Here is a 17,105-nt window from a genome sequence, read left to right as displayed (position 1 = left end):
ATAGGAGAACCCCTTTTGAAGAACCCTTGTTGGTTCCAGGTAGAAGAACCCTTTTGGTTCCAAGTAGAGCCATTTTCCACAGACAGTTTTACCTGGAACCAAAAAGGGTTTTACCTGTAACCAAAAAGGGTTTTCCCTGGAACCAAAAAGGGTTCTTCAAAAGGGTTCTACTATGCGGACAGCCGAAGAACCCTTTTGGAACCTTTTTTTCTAAGACTGTATTACACATGAGACAGTTACACATGAGACATCACACAACATAAAACATAACAATGAATGGAAGTTAACAGTGTAAAGTGCTTAAGAGAACTTAAAAGAGCATGTCTTATTAAAGGTGATACTTAGGATGAAAAATAATCATTATAAATTGTATTGTAATTTCAGAAAATGGCCATAAATATACAGTTGAAGTCGGAAGTTTACATACACCTTAGCCAAATACATTTAAACTCAGTTTTTCACAATTCCTGACATTTAATCCTAGTAAAAAATCCCTGTCTTCGGTCAGTTAGGATCACCACTTTATTTTAAGAATGTGAAATGTCAGAATAATAGTAGAGAGAATGATTTATTTCAGCTTTTATTTCTTTCATCACATTCCCAGTGGGTCAGAAGTTTACATACACTGAATTAGTATTTGATAGCATTGCCTTTAAATTGTTTAACTTGGGTCAAACGTTTCGGTTAGCCTTCCACAAGCTTTCCACAATAATTTGGGTGAATTTTGGCCCATTCCTCCTGACAGAGCTGGTGTAACTGAGTCAGGTTTGTAGGCCTCCTTGGTCGCACACGCTTTTTCAGTTCTGCCCACAAATTTTCTATAGGATTGAGGTCAGGGCTTTGTGATGGCCACTCCAATACCTTGACTTTGTTGTCCTTAAGCGATTTTCCCACAACTTTGGAAGTATGCTTGGGGTCATTGTCCATTTGGAAGACCCATTTGCGACCAAGCTTTAACTTCCTTACTGATGTCTTGAGATGTTGCTTCAATATATCCACATAATTTCACTTTCTCATGATGCCATCTATTTTGTGAAGTGCACCAGTCACTCCTGCAGCAAAGCACCCCCACAACATGATGCTGCCACCACGTGCTTCACAGTTGGGATGGTGTTCTTCGGCTTGCAAGCCTCCCCCTTTTTCCTCCAAACATAACGATGGTCATTATGGCCAAACAGTTCTATTTTTGTTTCATCAGACCAGAGGACATTTCTCCAAAAAGTACGATCTTTGTCCCCATGTGCAGTTGCAAACCGTAGTCTGGCTTTTTTTATGGCAGTTTTAGAGCAGTGGCTTCTTCCTTGCTGAGCGGCCTTTCAGGTTATGTCGATATAAAACTAGTTTTACTGTGGATATAGATACTTTTTTACTGGTTTCCTCCAGCATCTTCACAAGGTCCTTTGCTGTTGGTTTGGGATTGATTTGCACTTTTCGCACTAAGGTACGTTCAACTCTAGGAGACAGAACGCGTCTCCTTCCTGAGCGGTATGACGGCTGCGTGGTCCCATGGTGTTTATCCTTGCGTACTATTGTTTGTACAGATGAACATGGTACCTTCAGGCGTTTGGAAATTGCTCCCAATAATGAACCAGACTTGTGGAGGTCTACAATTTTTTTTTCTGAGGTCTTGGCTGATTTCTTTTGATTTTCCCATCATGTCAAGCAAAGAGGCACTGAGTTTGAAGGTAGGCCTTGAAATACATCCACAGGTACACCTCCAATTGACTCAAATAATGTCAATTAGCCTATCAGAAGCTTCTAAAGCCATGACACAATTTTCTGGAATTTTCCAATCTGTTTAAAGGCATAGTCAACTTTGTGTATGTGAACTTCTGACCCACTGGCATTGTGATATAGTGAATTATAAGTTGAATAATCTGTCTATAAACAATTGCTGGAAAAATGTCCTGTGTCATGCACACAGTAGATGTCCTAACCGACTTGCCAAAACTACAGTTTGTTAACAAGAAATTTGTGGAGTGGTTGAAAAATGAGTTTTTCCTAAGTGTTTGTAAACTTCCGACTTCAACTGTATCTGCAGCAATAGTGAAATGATGGTGTTTCACAGTATTACTTAAACACCAGTGTTGTGAGTGGCAGTGATATTCGCTTATAGATTTTTACAGACGGAGCAGCATCTGTCAAAATGGGAAAGCTGTTTGGACTTTGGCTGTGCTATCTAGTGGAAATTGCTCTATCATTTCCTGGTTGCTAAAATTCTATATACTGTTTTCTCAATTTAAGTTTATGTGAGAAAACAAGCACTGAATAGTGTAGGGAATCAAGGTGAAATGTTGTTTCTACAGCTGTTTGAAGATGGTGGACAAAAACTGAAAGTGAAATGCTCAAGTTTGAGTGTTACGGGGAAATGGGCTGCGTGGGAGGGGGGAGATTTGTTTTGAATGCAGCCTAGTGCTGTTGCAAAGCACCTAGCTTTCACATAAGGAAGATTTTCTGAGAAATTCTGTGTGTAGCACCTTTAAAAGAAAGATCCATTTCCTGATATTGCCAGTATACTGTATCTCCACAGATGTTGTAATATTTGCTTTTCATCCCGCTCTTGCTGATTTTATATTTTCATTAGTCAATTTTGTAGAATAAAGATATATATTTTTTAAATATGCTAAATGACCAGGTTGGATATTATGGTAGGGTCCCTGTTCCATGCATTCTGTGTTGTCATGTTTTCAGCTCGCTCAGAGCGGTACCACCATTTGGCCTCAGATGAGGATGATGAAACCAACGATGAAGAGTCTTCCCTGGAAATCCGACAGTTCTCCTCCTGGTCAAACCGTTTCAGCAAGGTTTGGAACATACCTCTTCAAATATTCGTAATTTAGTCAGAACAGGTAAATGTCTAATATTACTAGTTAGTAGAGCATTTCTCTGTCATTATTTTATTTACAATCTTTAAATCATTTTTTTTGGAGCCAAGTTTACCAAACTTGGCCACCTTAGCTAATGTGGCTACTCCATGCTTTCAGGTATACAGCAGCACAGAACATCTGGCCACGCCGTCCAACCTGAGCTTCTCATCGGGCCACAGTGAGGACAAGGAGGGCTGGGATGGATGTTTCACGCCCTCCCCAGGAGGAGACATCCACAGACAGGAACGCCAGCACCAAGATCGCAGGGGCAGGTGAGCAGAGCCAGGCTGAGTTTATAGCTCTCTCTTTCTGTTAGGATTCTCTGTGTAGTAGTTCAAATATTTCCTTATCGGAAGCACTGCAGAACAGTGGGTGAAAGTGCATAAAATAATGATTTGTTTGACCCAACGCTCTAATCATTAGGCTACCTGCCGTTCGATATAATGTGTCACCATTGTTATGTCTCCTCCGAATTGACACTGCGGTTTACGTGTTGCAGCCTGCGCCCTCGGGCCTCGTCCAGTTCCTCCCAGTCTGAGAGGAGCGTCAGCCCACTGGTGATGAGCAGCACCCACAGTCTGGAGACCACGCCGCGCTTCGCCTTCTCCACAGACGATGGTGAGCTCAGCCCCAAGCCCCTCCGTCCACTCTGCTTCAAGTCTGCACAGCCTTATGGAAACCAACAGAAATTGAAACAGTGCTTATGATATTTAATTGCTCATAAAACAAACAGATGTGTGATATCGCTTTTTTAATTCCATGTTGATAGGAGGATTAAGGACCAAGCAAGGTGCAGACTGATCAAAGAGGAAACAGTCAAAACAAAGAGTTTGAGTGTACACGCTTCCTCTTTTGTTTTCAGTGATCTTCCATCCAGACAAAGTATTGTGTTTGCAGAGACACTTCAGAGACATTGCCTATTTTGGTCAAAAATATAGATATATGCCCTTACTTCTGTGCATTACAGCTGAGGTGGTTGTATCAAACCTGCATCGGATTCGTAGCAACAGCACCGGAGCGAAACACTCTTCCCCCAAGGACCACGGGGCCTCCCGTCGCTTTGGGAACCAGCTGGAGACGCCAGACAGACAGACACCAGACAGTCCGAGGCTTGGGGGCAAACTACCCAAGTCTGCCTCCGTCTCCGCCCTGTCTCTCGTCATCACTGCAGGTTAATTCCACTGTCATGCAAGTTTCCTCTGGGCACAGTGGTAACGCTTCAGAAGCTAAATAAGTTAGTCATACAGGGATGCTGGTCCCCAGCAGGCAAATATCACTGAATAGGGTGTGGATATGTGACAGGTGTGTCTGCACATAGCTAATGGATTTTAAGTTACTTGTAAATGCTAAACAAGAGCAGTTTCTTGTTCTGAATTCCACCATTGTACCATACTTTTTCTAATTTCCAAACATGAACTCATCCTTTTTGCACCTTTCCAGACGACATGCCCGGCGGCCTCCAGCCCAGCCCCATCTTAACGTGCTCCCTCTCGTCCAACCCTTCATCCCGCGACTCATCCCCCAGCCGAGACCTGTCGCTTAGCCTCAGCATCCTGGGGCCACCCATCGTCATCCACAGCTCGGGGAGGAAGTACGGCTTCACCATGCAGGCCATCCGCGTCTACATGGGCGACAGCGACGTTTACACTGTGCACCACATGGTCTCGGTGAGTGCCCCGCACTATTCTGCTCCAAAATTAGCCAATAGTTGCATAATCAAAGGCTGCATCACAACACAGACTTTCAGTAATTGTGATAATAATAAACCACTTTTGTTTTACAGAGTGTCGAAGATGGCAGCCCAGCCCACGAGGCAGGACTGAGGGCCGGTGACCTCATTACTCACGTGAATGGAGAGTCGGTGCAAGGCCTGGTCCACACAGAGATAATGGAGCTGCTTCTGAAGGTACAGAAACAAACACAATCTCAAGCCTAATGTCAAACTATACCCACACTCTTTGGGATATTGAGCTTTAATCAATACTAATACCTCATTGGTTTTTGTGAAACCCCAAAAGAGTGGCGGCAAGGTGGCCCTTCAGACCACGGCACTGGAGAACACGTCAATCAAGGTTGGGCCGGCTCGAAAGACCAGCCACAAGGGCAAAATGGCAAGACGCAGCAAGAAAAGCAAGAGAAGGGACAATCAGGACAGGTAAGGGAAGACGTTTTGGTTGTTGTGTGCTAATTTAATTCAATGGAATATTAATGCCGTATTGCTATTATTATGATATATTAACTTCGTGGGGTTGATATGAAAACATACATTTTATATATACTGAACAAAAATATAAACGCAACATGTAAAGTGTTGATTCCATGTTTAATTAGCTGAAATAAAAGATCCCAGAAATGTTCCATACGCACAAAAAGCTTATTTCTCTCAAATTTGTTTACATCCCTGTTAGTGAGCATTTCTCCTTTGCAAAGATAATCCATCCACCTGAGAGGTGTGGCATATCAAGAAGCTGATTAAACAGCATGATCATTACACAGGTGCACTTTGTGCTGGGGACAATAAAAGGCCACTCTAAAATTTGCATTTTGTCAGACAACACAATGCCACAGATGTTTTGAGGGAACGTGCAGTTGGCATGGTGACTGCAGGAATGTCCACCACAGCTGTAGCCAGATAATTGAATGTTCATTTCTCTACCATAAGCCACCTCCAACGTCATTTTAGAGAATTTGGCAGTATGTTCAACGGGCCTCACAACCTCACAACTTCTTCACCTGTGGGATGGTCTGAGACGAGCCACCCGCACAGCTGATGAAACTGTGGTTTGCACAACCAAAGAATTTCTGCATAAACTGTTCAGAATCGCCTCAGAGAAGCTCATCTGCGTGCTCGTCGTCCTCACCAGGGTCTTGACCTGACTGCAGTTCGGCGTCGTGACCGACTTCAGTGGGCAAATGCTCACCTTCGATGGCCACTGGGACATCAAAGGCAAGTTTTCACCTGTCCTGGGGAGATTGCAGTCTATTATGGACTACAAAGGGAAACCCAGTCGCGAGCTGCCCGGTGACGCGAGCCTACCAGATGAGCTAAATGCTTTTTATGCCCGCTTCGAGGCATGCAGCTCAGCGTTCCATACCATAGTGCCCATAAAACTCATCACTAAGCTAAGGACCCTGCGACTAAACACCTCCCTCTGTTGTAGTTGTTGTGAAATTGTTAGATTACTTGTTAGATATTACTGCATGGTCGGGAACTAGAAGCACAAGCAATTCGCTACACTCGCATTAACATCTTCTAACCATGTGAATGTGACAAATAAAATTTGATTTGATTTGCAACTGGATCCTGGACTTCCTGATGGGCCGCCCCCAGGTGGTAAGGGTAGGCAACAACACATCTGCCACGCTGATCCTCAACACTGGGACCCCTCAAGGGTGTGTGCTTAGTCCCTTCCTGTACTCCCTATTCACCTACGACTGCGTGGCCAAACACGACTCCAACACCATCATTAAGTTTGCTGACGACACCGCAGTGGTAGGCCTGATCACCTACAATGATGAGACAGCCTATAGGGAGGAGGTCAGAGACCTGGCAGTGTGGTGCCAGGAGAACAACCTCTCCCTCAATGTGACAAAGGAGCTGTTTGTGGACTACAGGAAAAGGCAGGCCCCATTAACATTGACGGGGCAGTAGTGGAGCGGGTCGAGAGTTTCAAGTTCCTTGGTGTCCATATCACCAACAAACTAACATGGTCCAAACACATGAAGACAGTTGTGAGGAGGGCACAACACAACCTTTTCCCCCTCAGCAGATTGAAAAGATTAGGCATGGGTCCCCAGATCTCAAAAAGTTCATCTGCACCATCAAGAGCATCTTTACCGGTCGCATCAACGCCTGGTATGGCAATTGCTCGGCATCTAACCGTAAGGCACCACAGAGGGTAGTGCATACGGCCCAGTACATCACTGGGGCCAAGCTTCCTGCCATCCAGGACCTATATACTAGGCGGTGTCAGAGGAAAGCCCATAAAATTGTCAAAGACTCCAGCCACCCTAGTCATAGACTGTTCTCTCTGCTACCGCACGGCAAGCGGTACCAGAGCACCAAGTGTAGGACCAAAAGGCTTCTTCACAGCTTCTACACCCAAGCCATAAGACTGCTGAACAATTAATCAAATGGCCACCAGACTATTTACATTGACCCCTCTTTGTTTTCACACTGCTGCTACTCGTGTTTATTATCTATGCATAGTCACTTTACACCTATGTACAAATTACCTTGACTAACCTGTACCCCCGCACATTGACTAGGTACCGGTACCCCCTGTATATAGCCTTGTTATTGTTATTTGGATTTTTTTGCAGTTCAAGAAATAGAGTTAAGGGGCTTGTAGGTAAGCATTTCACGGTAAGGTACCTGTTGTATTCGGCACATGAGACAAATTAAAATTTGATGGCATCTTTTGGGCGAGCGGTTTGCTGATGTCAACATTGTGAACAGAGTTGCCCATGGTAGAGGTGGGGTTATGGTATGTGCAGGCATAAGCTATGGACAACGAACACAATAGCATTTTCTCGATGGCAATTTGAATGCACAGAGATACTGTGACGAGATCCTGAGGCCCATTGTCGTGCCGTTCATCCGCCGCCATCACCTCATGTTTCAGCATGATAATGCATGACACCATGTTGAAAATGTCCCAGTTTTTCCATGGCCTGAATACTCACCTGTCACGTTCTGACCTTAGTTCCTTTGTTATGTCTTTATTTTAGTTTGGTCAGGGCGTGAGTTGGGGTGGGCATTCTATGTTGTTTTTTCTATGTTTTGTTCTATTGTCCTTTTCTATGTGTTTGGCCTAGTATGGTTCTCAAGGTGTCAGTCGTTGTCTCTGATTGGGAGCCATGTTTAGGTAGCCTGTTTTTCATTGTGTTTGGTGGGTGATTATTTTCTGTGTAGTGGATGTCACCTTACAGAACTGTTGCGTTTCGTTCTCCGTTGTTATTTTGTTTAGTGTTCTATGTTTAATAAATATAATGATGAACACTTACCACGCTGCGCTTTGGTCCTCACCTCATTCCAACAACGAGCGTTACATCACCAGACATGTCACTCATTGAGCATGTTTGCGATGCTCTGGATCAATGTGTATGACAGCGTGTTCCAGTTCCCGCCAATATCCAGCAACTTCGCACAGCCATTGAAGAGGAGTGGGACAAAATTCCACAATCAACAGCCTGATCAACTCTCTGCAAAGGAGATCGTGGCATGATACTGACTGGTTTTCTGATCCACGCCCCTACTTTAAACATTTTTAACAGTCATGTGAAATCCATAGATTAGGGTCTAATGAATTCATTTAAATTGACTGATTTCCTTATATAAACTGTAACTCAGTAAAATCTTTGAAATTGCTGCATTGTCACGTTCCTGACCTGTTGTCTGTTATTTTTGTATGTGTTTAGTTGGTCAGGGCGTGAGTTGGGGTGGGCATTCTATGTTTTGTGTTTCTATGTTTAGGTCATTGGTAATTAGCCTTATATGGTTCTCAATCAGAGACAGGTGTTTGACGGTTCCTCTGATTGGGAACCATATAAAGGTAGGGTGTTCACACTGTTTGTTTGTGGGTGGTTGTCTTCCGTGTCTGTATGTATGTTCGTACCACACGGGACTGTAGCGTTTTTTGTTTGTAGTCTATACCTGTTCGTGCGTTCTTCGTGTTATTTGTAAGTTCTCTAGTTCAGGTCTGTCTTCGTTCGTTTTGTTATTTTGTAATTATTCCAAGTGTTGTTTCGTGTTCGTCTTCGTCGTTTAATAAATTCATTATGTTTTCTAAACCCGCTGCATGTTGGTCTGATCCCTACTCCTCCTCTTCGGACGAAGAGGAGGAGAACAAGCGTTACAGAACCACCCACCAACGAAGGATCAAGCAGCGGGTTAACGGACAGCAGCAGGTGTACAAGGAGGAATGGACATGGGAGGAAATCCTAGACGGAGAAGGACCCTGGGCAGAACCAGAGGAGTGTCGCCGCCCCAAAGCGGAGCTGGAGGCAGCGAAAGCGGAGAGGCGGCGATATGAGGAGGCAGCACGGAAACAAGGCTGGAAGCCCGCAAGTCAAACCCAAAAATTTCTTGGGGGGGGGGGGGGGGGGGGCTCTCGGGGAATATAGTTGGGTCAGTCAGGGGACTTGAGCCAACTCCTCCTGCTTTACATAAGGAGCCGGTGAGGGCGGATTTGGAGGTGAGTGACGCAGAGACAGTAAAGGAGTTAATGGAGAAATTGAAGGAGAAAGATATGAGGGATGTACTGGTTTGGTGCATGAGGCACGGCATCCGTCCGAATGAACGTATTGGTGAGTTAATGTCACTGGGAACAGCTCTCCATACTCGTCCTGAGGTGCGTGCTAGCCGTCTGGTTAAGACAGTGCCTACACCACGCACCAAGCCTCCTGTGCGTCTCCAGAGTCCTGTGCGTCCTGTTACTGCTCCCCGCACTAGCCCTGAGATACGTGTTCCCAGCCCAATACCACCAGTGCTGGTACCACGCACCAAGCCTCCTGTGCGTCTTCAGAGCCCTGGTTCTCCTCCATGCACTCTCCCTGTGGTGCGTGTCTCCAGCCTAGTACCACCAGTGCTGGCATCACGCACCAAGCCTCATGTGCGTCTCCAGAGCCCTGTACGCACTGTTCCTTCTCCCCGTACTCGCCATGATGTGCGTGCCCTCAGCCCGGTACCACCAGTGCCGGTATCAGGCACCAGGCCTATAGTACGCCTTGAGAGTCCAGTGTGCCCTGTTGTTGTTCCCCGCACTAGCCTGAAGGTGCGTGTCCTTAGCCCGGTGCCTCCAGTTCCGGCACCACGCACCAGGCCTACAGTGCGTCTCAGCCGGCCAGAGTCTGCCGTCTGCCCAACGGCGCCTGAACTGCCCGTCTGCCCAACGGCGCCTGAACTGCCCGTCTGCCCAACGGCGCCTGAACTGCCCGTCTGCCCAACGGCGCCTGAACTGCCCGTCTGCCCAACGGCGCCTGAACTGCCCGTCTGCCCAACGGCGCCTGAACTGCCCGTCTGCCCAACGGCGCCTGAACTGCCCGTCTGCCCAACGGCGCCTGAACTGCCCGTCTGCCCAACGGCGCCTGAACTGCCCGTCTGCCCAACGGCGCCTGAACTGCCCGTCTGCCCAACGGCGCCTGAACTGCCCGTCTGCCCAACGGCGCCTGAACTGCCCGTCTGCCCAACGGCGCCTGAACTGCCCGTCTGCCCAACGCCGCATGAACTGCCCGTCTGTACTGAGCCTTCAAAGCCGCCCGTCTGTACTGAGCCTTCAAAGCCGCCCGTCTGTACTGAGCCTGCAAAGCCGCCCGTCTGCCATGAGCCTTCAGAGCCGCCCGTCTGCCATGAGCCGCTAGAGCCTTCCGCCAGACAGGAGCCGCTAGAGCCTTCCGCCAGACAGGAGCCGCTAGAGCCTTCCGCCAGACAGGAGCCGCTAGAGCCTTCCGCCAGACAGGAGCCGCCAGAGCCTTCCGCCAGACAGGAGCAGCCAGAGCCTTCCGCCAGACAGGATCAGCCAGAGCCTTCCGCCAGACAGGATCAGCCAGAGCCTTCCGCCAGACAGGATCAGCCAGAGCCTTCCGCCAGACAGGATCAGCCAGAGCCTTCCGCCAGACAGGATCAGCCAGAGCCTTCCGCCAGACAGGATCAGCCAGAGCCTTCCGCCAGACAGGATCAGCCAGAGCCCGCCGGCCAGGATCCGCCAGAGCCCGCCGGCCAGGATCCGCCAGAGCCCGCCGGCCAGTCATGAGCCGCCGGCCAGTCATGAGCCGCCACCCAGCCCGGAGCCGCCCCTCTGTCCTGAGCCGCCCCTCTGTCCTGAGCCGCCCCTCTGTCCTGAGCCGCCCCTCTGTCCTGAGCCGCCCCTCTGTCCTGAGCCGCCTCTCTGTCCTGAGCTACCTCTCTGTCCTGAGTTATCTAGGGGGGACCGGTGTGAAGGTTCCTAGACCAGGGTTGGGGGCGAGGATCGCCACTCGGAGGACGCTAAGGAGGGGGACAAAGACAATGGTGGAGTGGTGTCCTCGTCCTGCGCCGGAGCCGCCACCGCGGACAGATGCCCACCCAGACCCTCCCCTTGAGTTTTAGGGGTGCGCCCGGAGTTCGCAACTTGAGGGGGGGGGGTTCTGTCACGTTCCTGACCTGTTGTCTGTTATTTTTGTATGTGTTTAGTTGGTCAGGGCGTGAGTTGGGGTGGGCATTCTATGTTTTGTGTTTCTATGTTTAGGTCATTGGTAATTAGCCTTATATGGTTCTCAATCAGAGACAGGTGTTTGACGGTTCCTCTGATTGGGAACCATATAAAGGTAGGGTGTTCACACTGTTTGTTTGTGGGTGGTTGTCTTCCGTGTCTGTATGTATGTTCGTACCACACGGGACTGTAGCGTTTTTTGTTTGTAGTCTATACCTGTTCGTGCGTTCTTCGTGTTATTTGTAAGTTCTCTAGTTCAGGTCTGTCTTCGTTCGTTTTGTTATTTTGTAATTATTCCAAGTGTTGTTTCGTGTTCGTCTTCGTCGTTTAATAAATTCATTATGTTTTCTAAACCCGCTGCATGTTGGTCTGATCCCTACTCCTCCTCTTCGGACGAAGAGGAGGAGAACAAGCGTTACATGCATGTTGTTCATATTTTTGTTCAGTGTAAATACATCCAGCAAGAGTCATACTGCAAAAGTCCCTATTCTGTCCCCCCCCAGTGTTTGATAGAGATCACTGCACACTACTGCATGGATGGATGATAAACATTTCCACAGCAGTGTTCTCCTTTTTCAAAATGGAGTTATACATCTAAGCCTTGACTTTAAGTTATACTGTAAAAGACGTCCTTAATGCACAGAGTATTCTCTCTAATTTGTTTTGTGATAGATCTTTTTGCTCTACTATTTTTGCTCTACTATTGCTCTGTCATCAGCCTCAATATCCCTGATGTTATTATGCAAGCATACTCAATAAGTGTAACAGTATAACTTTAAACCGTCCCCTCGCCCCGACCTCGGGCGCGAACCAGGGACCCTCTGCACACATCAACAACAGTCACCCACGAAGCATCGTTACCCATCGCTCCACAAAGGCCACGGCCCTTGCAGAGCAAGGCGCAACACTACTTCTAGGTTTCAGAGCAAGTGACGTAACTGATTGAAACGCTACTAGCGCGTACCCGCTAACTAGCTAGCCATTTCACATCCGTTACATAAGGACATTTGTTTTGCAGCATACGTATACATAAAAAAAAACTCCCAGGCCGTGAATCACATACTATAAAAAAAATATATATATTATAATAATAATAACAATGTTATGTCGCTTGTTACCCTTCAAACCCCTTCACAACACCTTCATAAACCCGTTATAACTCTCTGTAACCAATGACTATCCCAGGCGGCGGAGCATCCTGAAGAAACTGTCCAAGCAAAGCACAGTGATGCACAGCAGCCGAAGCTTCAACTCTGGACTACAGCACCACTCTGTGTCGTCCAGCGAGAGCCTGCCGGGCTCCCCCACACACAGCCTGTCCCCCGGCCCCTACACCCCCTGTCGCAGCCCTGCCCCTGACCACCAGGCTGGAGGTAACATCAGGCCCAGGCACCTGCAGCACTGTTACTAGTGCTACTAGCACTGTTACTATGACTACTGCTGCTGCCATTATGATTACTAGCCTACCACTACTCTGTTACTATTACTACTACTCTGTTACTATTAACACTACTGCTGCTACTGTACCATTAGGATTACTAGCCTACTACTGCTACTACTGTTACTACTGCTACTATGGCTGTTACCACTGCTGCTACTACTATTACCGCTACTGCTACTACTACTGTTATTACTATTACTACTCTGTTACTACTACTACTACTGCTACTATTACTGTTACCACTGCTGCTACTACTATTACCGCTACTGCTACTACTACTACTACTACTACTACTGTTACTACTACTACTACTACTACTACTACTACTGTTACTATTACTACTGCTACTATTACTGTTACCACTGCTGCTACTACTATTACCGCTACTGCTACTACTACTAATACTGTTATTACTATTACTGCTCTGTTACTACTACTACTACTATTACTACTACCACTACTGCTGCTACTGTACCATTATGATTACTAGCCTACTACTACTACTGTTACTACTACTACTGTTACTACTGCTGTTACTATTACTACTGCTACTATTACTGTTACTACTACTACTGTTACTACTGCTGTTACTATTACTACTGCTACTATTACTGTTACCACTATTACCTCTACTGCTACTACTACTGTTGTTATTACTATTACTACAGTTACTACTACTATGACTACTCTGTTACTACTACTACTATGTTACTATTACCACTACAGCTGCTAATGCTCTGTAATTACTGCTACTACTACTACTACCATGACTGATGCGACTACTACTCTGTTACTATTACTACTACTATTACCACTACTACTACTCTGTTATTACTACTACTACTACTACTACTACTACTATTACCGCTACTGCTTCTACTACTACTACTACCGCTGCTGCTACTACTACCACCACCACTACTACTACTGTTATTATTATTACTACCACTACTGCTACTACTAGTACCACTATTGCTACTACTACTCTGTTACTATTACTACTACGTTACTATTACCAGTACTGCTGCTACTGCTCTGTTATTACTACTACCACTGCTACTGCTACTTTATTATTGTTATTATTATTACTACTAAACTCAGCAAAAAAAGAAACGTCCTCTCACTGTCAACTGCTTTTATTTTCAGCAAACTTAACATGTGTAAATATTTGTATGAACATAACAAGATTCAACAACTGAGACATAAACTGAACAAGTTCCACAGACATGTGACGAACAGAAATGGAATAATGTGTCCCTGAACAAAGGGGAGGGGGTCAAAATCAAAAGTAACAGTCAGTATCTGGTGTGGCCACCAGCTGCATTAAGTACTGCAGCGCATCTCCTCTTCGTGGACTGCACCAGGTTTGCCAGTTCCTGCTGTGAGATGTTACAGCAGTCTTCCACCAAGGCACCTGCAAGTTCCCGGACATTTCTGGGGGGAATGGCCCTAGCCCTCACTCTCCGATCCCAGACATGCTCAATAGGATTGAGATCCGGGCTCTTTGCTGGCCATGGCAGAACACTGACATTCCTGTCTTGTAGGAAATCACGTGCAGAACGAGCAGTATGGCTGGTGGCATTGTCATGCTGGAGGGTCATGTCAGGATGAGCCTGCAGGCAGGGTACCACATGAGGGAGGAGGATGTCTTCCCTGTAACGCATAGCGTTGAGATTGTTGTCATTGCAGGCAATCTCAGTCCGATGTTGCTGTGACTCACCACCCCAGATCATGACGGACCCTTCACCTCCAAATCGATCCCGCTCCAGAGTACAGGCCTTGGTGTAACATTCATTCCTTCGCCGATAAACGCGAAACCAACCATCACCTCTGGTGAGACAAAACCGTAACTCGTCAGTGAAGAGCACTTTTTGCCAGTCCTGTCTGGTCCAGTGACAGTGGGTTTGTGCCCATAGGTGACGTTGTTGCCGGTGATGTCTGGTGAGGACCTGCCTTACAACAGGCCTACAAGCCCTCAGTTCAGCCTCTCTCAGCCAATTGCGGACAGTCTGAGCACTGATGGAGGGATTGTGCGTTCCTGGTGTAACTCGGGCAGTTGTTTCCATCCTGTACTTGTCCCGCAGGTGTGATGTTTGGATGTACCGATCCTGTGCAGGTGTTGTTACACGTGGTCTGCCACTGCGAGGACGATTAGCTGTTGGTCCTATCTCCCTGTAGCGCTGTCTTAGGCAGATGAGCAGGGACCCTGGGCATCTTTCTTTTTTCATTTTTTTTCCAGAGTCAGTAGAAAGGCCTCTTTCGTGTCCTAAGTTTTCATAACTCTGACCTTAATTGCCTACCGTCTGTAAGCTGTTAGTGTCTTAACGACGTTCCACTGGTGCATGTTCATTAATTGTTTATGGTTCATTGAACAAGCATGGGAAACAGTGTTTAAACCCTTTACAATGATGATCTGTGAAGTTATTTGGATTTTTACGAATTATTTTTGTTATTGTTATTATTACTACTACTACTACTAATACTACTACTACCACTGCTACTACCACCACCACCCCTACTACTACTACTACCACCGTCACTGCTACTACTACTATAATAATACTACTGCTGCTACTGCTTCTACTACTCTGTTACTACTACTACTATCACCACTCCTGCTACTACTACCACTGCTGCTACTACTACTATTACCACTGCTACTGCTACCCTGTTACCCTGTTACTACTACTTGTGTCTGTTTCGCATGATGTATTGTTGTTGGTACAAACATAGTTAGGCACAATGTTTCTGCTACCATGTGTTGCTACAATGTTGTGTTGTCTTGGGTCTCTCTTTATGTAGTGTTGTGGTGTCTCTCTTGTCGTGATGTGTGTTTTGTCCTACATTTTTATTTCTAGTCCCAGTCTCCATTCCCACAGGGAGACCTTTTACCTCTTGGTAGGCCATCATTGTAAATAAGAATTTGTTCTTAATTGATTTGCCTAGTTAAAAAAGGTTCAATATTTTTTTAAAGAATAATACTACTACTATTACCGCTTCTACTACTGCTATTGCTGCTACCGCTACTACTGCTGCTGCTGCTTCTACTATGGCTACAGTCACTACTGTATTACTAAGGCTGCTACTCTGACTAATAAGCTTATCTCCCAATTTTGCTTGCAATATGACTGTCCATTTTATTGTTAATGACAATGCAGTAATCCCTTTGAGGTGGACTGTAAGCTGGTGGTTTTAATCAGACTTACTCTGTATTTACCTCTCCCTCAGACACCAACTCTCCACAGAGCACCTCTCCCAGCTCTCCCAGCTCCCTGCACGGCCTGGCCTCCAAGCTGGGCACTCAGCGCTACACCAAGGTGGGTCGCCGCAAGTCCACCAGCAGCATCCCCCCGTCCCCCCTGGCCTGCAAGTCTTCCACCCAGCCCCTGTCACCCCAGCGCTCCCCCTCCCCCCTCTCTGGCATCACCAAGACCTTCCACGGCAAGACTCTGTCCCCCCCCACCATCGTCCGCCATTGTTTGCGCCCCCGCAGTGCCGAGCCGCCCCACTCCCCCCTCCTCAAGAGGGTGCAGTCAGCTGAGAGGCTCTCGAGCGCCTACCACACCGACAAGAATTCGTACCCCCACCGAAGGCACACGTTGGAGGTGCCTTTCCAGGACAAGGTGGAGGGAGTCTGCGGCGGAGGGGACCACGGGAGGCTGCTGGTGGGGTACGGGGGCTGCCAGAGGCTGAGGGACTGGGTGTCGGAACGCTCAGAGCAGCTGGTGGTGATGAGGAAGCTCAACCTGTCGGAACGCCGCGACTCCTTCAAGAAGCAGAAGGCGGTGCAGGAGGTGAGCTTTGATGAGCCTGACGACCAGAAGACCATCCCCACGGTCACCGCAACACCGCTCAACGCCCCTGGAGGCAATCGGGTCCCGCAGCGGGCGGCCTCCTGGACGGCTATTTCCCAAACCAGCGAGGAGTTGACTGTGGTGAAACGTTTCAACCTGGTGCCTCAGATTGCTGTGCAGGGCTTGACGGAGAGCGAGGACCAGGACGTCTGGGAGCCGTGCTCTGATGGAGAGGAGGACGACGGCGAGAGGCAGGAGCCCGAATCTACTGATTCCAACATCGGACCACAGCAGCCGAGCAAGGATGTCTCTCTCATGGTAAAAATCTCCAGTAAGGCACCAGAAGCGACAGCTGCTTTGCACAAAGAAAGGCCTGCTTCGGATTAGGTTGGGGATACAGCAGTGGACTCTAGCCCCCAGAAAGGGAAGCTAAGGAAGTGACATTTCCTTGACTCATTTTATATAGCCATTTCTTCCAAGGAAACACCTTGATACTCTCACTGCTGAAGGAAGGAAATGTTTGGGCGAAAGAGTATTTTGCCACATTGATTTTGTTTTGTAGATTTCACTTGATTCAGGACTTAGTTTTGTAAATATGTAACACCAGGAAATAAACTGCACTTTATTTCCTGGGCTTATTTATTACTTTTAAGCTAATAGGATTTATAATGGGGCCAAAAAGGGAAAGTGTTCAATTGATAGTGACTAGCCAAGATTAAATCATGTTTTGTATTCATAGAAATATTTATTTTCTATTGACATGATTTTTCTAGAAATGCCTATTTTTAACATGGTACAGAGTAGTTGATAA

General features: G+C 47.0%; 1 protein-coding gene across 1 annotated transcript in view; it reads left to right on the top strand.

Annotated features, from left to right (window-relative positions):
• Positions 1-16,681, top strand: part of LOC120054029 (microtubule-associated serine/threonine-protein kinase 3-like) — a 50,593-nt gene extending 33,912 nt beyond the window's left edge. The window contains exons 20-29 of the mRNA XM_039001387.1: positions 2,692-2,804; positions 2,985-3,139; positions 3,367-3,485; positions 3,835-4,038; positions 4,308-4,534; positions 4,651-4,773; positions 4,886-5,022; positions 12,245-12,432; positions 15,729-16,132; positions 16,187-16,681. Of these exons, the coding sequence (XP_038857315.1) occupies positions 2,692-2,804; positions 2,985-3,139; positions 3,367-3,485; positions 3,835-4,038; positions 4,308-4,534; positions 4,651-4,773; positions 4,886-5,022; positions 12,245-12,432; positions 15,729-16,132; positions 16,187-16,681 (2,165 nt within the window). The remainder of the gene's footprint in view (positions 1-2,691; positions 2,805-2,984; positions 3,140-3,366; positions 3,486-3,834; positions 4,039-4,307; positions 4,535-4,650; positions 4,774-4,885; positions 5,023-12,244; positions 12,433-15,728; positions 16,133-16,186) is intronic.
• Positions 16,682-17,105: the final 424 nt, after the last annotated feature.

Source organism: Salvelinus namaycush, chromosome 9 (assembly GCF_016432855.1).
Source record: "Salvelinus namaycush isolate Seneca chromosome 9, SaNama_1.0, whole genome shotgun sequence".
Lineage (NCBI taxonomy): Eukaryota > Metazoa > Chordata > Actinopteri > Salmoniformes > Salmonidae > Salvelinus > Salvelinus namaycush.
Note: the sequence above shows the minus strand (reverse complement) of the source record. Positions and strands in the feature narration are given on the sequence as shown.